The sequence below is a fragment of the Chelonoidis abingdonii genome, chromosome 8 (genome assembly GCF_003597395.2).
Source record: "Chelonoidis abingdonii isolate Lonesome George chromosome 8, CheloAbing_2.0, whole genome shotgun sequence".
Taxonomy (NCBI): Eukaryota; Metazoa; Chordata; order Testudines; family Testudinidae; genus Chelonoidis; species Chelonoidis abingdonii.
In genome coordinates, this window is record NC_133776.1 from 9,276,416 (window position 1) to 9,281,468 (window position 5,053).

General features: G+C 44.9%; 1 protein-coding gene across 1 annotated transcript in view; it reads left to right on the plus strand.

Moving 5' to 3' along the window:
- The window catches only part of KNG1 (kininogen 1), a 28,636-nt gene extending 27,458 nt beyond the window's left edge, over window positions 1–1,178 (plus strand). Inside the window, 2 exon segments of the mRNA XM_075068967.1 lie at window positions 275–1,056; window positions 1,058–1,178. Coding sequence (XP_074925068.1) covers window positions 275–1,056; window positions 1,058–1,178 — 903 coding nt within the window.
- Window positions 1,179–5,053: the final 3,875 nt, after the last annotated feature.

Genomic DNA, 5,053 nt, shown 5'->3' on the forward strand with positions numbered 1-5,053 from the left:
GTCCAATATGCGTCTGTTAAGGGATAAGAAAGGCTCCAACGGCTTTAACTGCCTTTCCGATGCTTCTAGTTGTTGAAGCTAACAGCATCAACATACACCCCAATTAAAAATGAAAGACCTTTAGAGAACGAAACAGAAGCCTCTACCAGGCCAAGAAAAGATGTTAAGCATGAACCGCAGCACATGAACAGGCGTGCAACCAAGACATGATATTAGATGTGGAACAAGACATGAACATAGACGTGGAAATGAACATGGGTGCAGCAGATACTAGGGTGAACCAGAACATGGACATGGACATGAGGATGAACATGGGCGCAGACATGATACTAGGCGTGAACCTGGACATGGACATGGACATGGACATGAGGATGAACATGGGCGCAGACATGATACTAGGCGTGAACCTGGACATGGACATGGACATGAGGATGAACATGGGCGCAGACATGATACTAGGCGTGAACCTGGACATGGACATGGACATGAGGATGAACATGGGCGCAGACATGATACTAGGCGTGAACCTGGACATGGACATGGACATGGACATGAGGATGAACATGGGCGCAAACATGATACTAGGCGTGAACCAGAACATGGACATGGACATGATGATGAACACAGGCGCAGACATGATATTGGGTGTAGACGAGAACATGAACATGAGGATAAACATGGACTTGGGCATGGGCATGGAAAACATAAGGATAAACAAAAGAAGGAAAAGGATAAACATAAACATTCAAAATATGAGGCTCCTGAAGAATCCCATGAGAAGGTCACTGACCAAAAGGAGACACTGCTAGCTGCAGTAGCTGAAATACCAGAAGGTACACAATCTCCTAAGCCTGATCTGATAGAGCTAGATGTGCTATCTAGTACTCAGCAGTCCACAACAGATCTAACAGATGGTTTTATTGAGATCCCTGATCTCCCTGCAGAAAAAGACAGCCTTGGAATTATTCCTGATTTTCCTTTATTTGACGTGTTGCCAGATCTCCCAGAACCATCTGTCCCAAAGTGTCCTGGAAAGCCATGGAAACCAATCATAGACCTCAACTACTACTAACAAACCTAAAGAACTGACAAAAGAGGATCTTTTACCACATCCATCTGAACGCACCATCCCAACACCAGAAAAATAAGTACCTACCCCCATGGTGCTAAGATTTTGATCTCATGGATTTTCTACTGTAATTCAAACAATTTATGGTCCATTTCTTTTAGGCAACAAACAGAAAATCATAAAAATTATTTTTTGTTAAATGTATAATACTATAGAGCAGTGATTCTCACCTTGTTAGCTATGATACTTAAAAGGGTCACCAGCAGTTTTCTGGAGGAATTTAGAGCATGAGCCAATTCTCTGTGCCTGACTCTCTCCTCACACAGGTGTAGATCAGGAGTAACTCCATTAAAAACAATGAGTTAGGGTATGTCTACACTATGAAATTAGGTCGAATTTATAGAAATCTTTTTTTAGAAATCGTTTTTATACCGTTGATTGTGCGTGTCCCCACACAAAATGCTCCAAGTGCATTAAGTCGGAGGACTGCGTCCACAGTACTGAGGCTAGCGTCAACTTCTGGAGTGTTGAACTGTGGATAGCTGTGGGTAGCTATCCCACAGTTCCCGCAGTCTCTGCTGCCCATTGGAATTCTGGGTTGAGATCCCAATGCCTGAAGGGACAAAAACAGTGTTGCGGGTCGTTCTGGGTACATGTTGTCAGGCCCCCCTCTCCCTCCCTCCGTGAAACAACGGTAGACAATGGTTTTGCGCCTTTTTTCCTCGGTTACCTGGGCAGACGCCATACCATGGCAAGCATGGAGCCCGCTCAGCTCACCATCACCGTACTTCTCCTGGGTGCTGGCAGATGTGGGACTGCATTGCTACACAACAGCAACTCATTGCCTTTTGTCAGCAGACAGTGCATTACAACTGGTAGCCATTGTCATCATACTCCTGGGTGCTCTTTTAGCCGACCTCTGTGAGGTCGGTCAGGGGCGCCTGGGCAGACATGAGAGTGAATCAGCCAGGTCATTCCCATTTTCTCCCAGGAGATGATGATGGCTAGCAGTCGTACTGCAGCATCTTCTGCCAAGCACCCAGGAGATGACAATGGCTAGCAGTTGTACTGCACCATCTGCTGCCAGCCTAAAATGTAAAAGATAGATGGAGTGTATCAAAACAAGAAATTGACCCGATTTGTTTTGTGAAATCACTGGCCTGCTAAACCCAGGGTTTTGAGTTCAATCCTTGAGGGGGCCATTCTGTGTGACAGTTGTTTGTGTTTCTCCTTGATGCAAAACCACCCCTTTTGTTGATTTCAATTCCCTGTAAGCCATGTCATCAGTCACCCCTACCTCCATCAGGGCAATGGCAGACACTTGTTTCATGCCTTTTTTTCAGCACAGAACCAGCAGCTGCAAAAGCAAAAGCAGGTGAGGAGGCGATGGCAGCGCGGTGACGAGAGTGATGAGGACATAGACTTCTCACAAAGTACGGGCGGGGCAATGTGACCCAGAAATGTGCACATCATGCTGATGAGCTCTGCATGGTCACCTCTGCTGATCAGCTTACCATGCTGGCCAAACAGGAAATGAAATTCAAAAGTTTGCGGGCCTTTTCCTGTCTATCTGGCCAGTGCATCTGAGTTGAGATAGCTGTCCAGAGCAGTCACAGTGGAGCACTCTGGGGTAGCTCCCAGAGGCCAATACCGTCAAATTGCATCCACACTACTCCAAATTCAACCTGGCAAGGCAGATTTCAGCGCTAATTCCCTCATCAGAGATGGAGTAAAGAAATCGATTTAAAGAGCCCTTTAAGTCGAAAAAAAGGGCTTTGTCGTGTGTATGGTTCCAGGCTTAAATCGAGGTAACGATGCTAAATTCGACCTAAAATCGTAGTGTAGACCAGGCCTTATACTGGCATAGAAAAAGTTTAAGTGAGAGGAAAGGCCACTTTGCTCTAGTTTTCTGCTGAAGTGGATTTATTCAGTTACTTGCAACTCATCATCCCCACCTCAGATGCCAGAAGCACACTAAGAACCACTGCACTGATTCCATCGCACCATGTTTGAAACATTGTGGGAACTGGTATAAAGAATTCTGGGAGTCATCTGCAGAAACCCAGTCAAATGAAGCTTGAAAAGAGGGCACAGTATGAAACAGGGTGAGAATCCCTTCCTTAGATGTTTAAAACCATAGTGTTCATCTCCGCAGGACTCACAAATTTTTGGAGAATACAAAATAAAAGGAAAATGTATGACTTGTTAATTTCTTTACTCGAATTAACGTTTCTGCCAGTACTTCACTTATCAGGTTCCGTTCTTGGAAGAGAGGTTAAAGGGCAGTTCAGAGAATCCAAGATAAAGAATTCTCACTCATGCAGGTTCCTACTAGAATAAATTTTCAAAGCTATATTACTGTTTTCTGTATATAAAATATTAACTATTCTATATGGAACTGACACTGCAACTGACAGACTTTCATGTGGCAGATGTGCTCAGACACTTTAGATATGGTTATAGTAATATAGGTAGGGTCCTACCAAATTCACATCCACGAAAAAACACGTCATGGACTGTGAAATCTGGTCTCCCCCAGTGAAATTTGGTCTTTTATATGCTTTTAGCCTATACTATACAGATTTCTTTGGAGAGATTAGTGTTTCTCAAATTGGGGGTCCTGACCCAAAAGGCAGTTGCAGGGGACTGGTAAGGTTATTTTAGGGGGGTCATGGTCTTGCCAACCTTACTGCTGTGCTGCCTTCAGAGCTGGGCAGCCACTAAGTGGTGGCTGCTGACCAAGAGTCCAGCTCTGAAGGTTGCAGCACAGAAGTTGGGGTGGCAATCACATACCATGCCATCTTTACTTCTGTGCTGCTGCTGGCAATGGCTGTGCCCTCAGAGCTGGGCTCCCAGCCAACAGCTGTTGCTCTCCAGTTTTCCAGCTCAGAAGGCACCTCCAGCACCAGCACAGAAATAAGTGTAGCTGTACCGCAACTCCCCACCACAACAATAATCTTGTGGACCCCCCACCCCCCCAAAAAACTCCTTTTTGGGTCATGACCCCTACAATTATACGCTGTGAAATTTCAGATTTAAATATCTGAAATCATGAAATTTATGATTTTAAAAATCCTATGACTATGAAATTGACCAAAATAAACTGTGAATTTCGTAGGGCCCTCATTATAGGTGACACGGTCTATACTTAAGGCTGTCTGACACTTTCCACTATAAAATACTGTTTTCTGTTGCTTATAACTCTGCCAAATGTAAATTGTTGAGGCTGATATTTTCCATACAGGGTGGCTGTCAAAAGCTAATTTTTTTTTACTTATTTTGAAAGTTTCAGCTAAAATGGTTCAGCCATTTTGGAGAACAAGGTTAGAGAAAAATACATGGTTTTGCCCATGTTAAAAAAAAAACAAATTATAACTGTTTTGCTGAGAAGCTCTAGAATCTCAGTGGTTTGGATTAAAGACTTAAAAATTGACAGAGAGTGGGGGGGAGGGGTCACACTGGTGTCAAAGATGTGTCTTTTGCCATGCCCATGAAAATCCAACCAAATTTGGCCAAGTTATAAGCCTCTGAAAAATCACAGATGGCACATATTCCGTAGAGGTTTGTCAGCATTTGGCACCTAACGTCTCTGAGGATTCCATCTGGACTATTCATGCTCCAGCCCAGGTTTTCAGGAGCTGAGCTGGACTTTCCCTACAGTTGTGCCTCCTGGCTGCCTGTGACACCAGCACCAGAAGTGGTATCAGGAAGAATGTCTCTCCTGTGCTCATAATGTTCCTTCAGCTGACCCCCAAGCAGCAAGGAAGAGGACCAGGAAGTAGCATCCTGACTGGAGTACAGGAAGATGGGGTGTGTGTGGAAGAGATACTGGGTGCAGGGAGAGAGACACAGGAGCTTGGTAGGGAGGAAAGAGAATAGAAGCCTGGAGAAAAAGGGGGTTAGGAGCTGGGGGGATCAGAGCAGGAGTGGGGGAATACAGGCAGAGAATGAGGACAGGGCAGGAGCAGGGGGCAGAGAACAGGG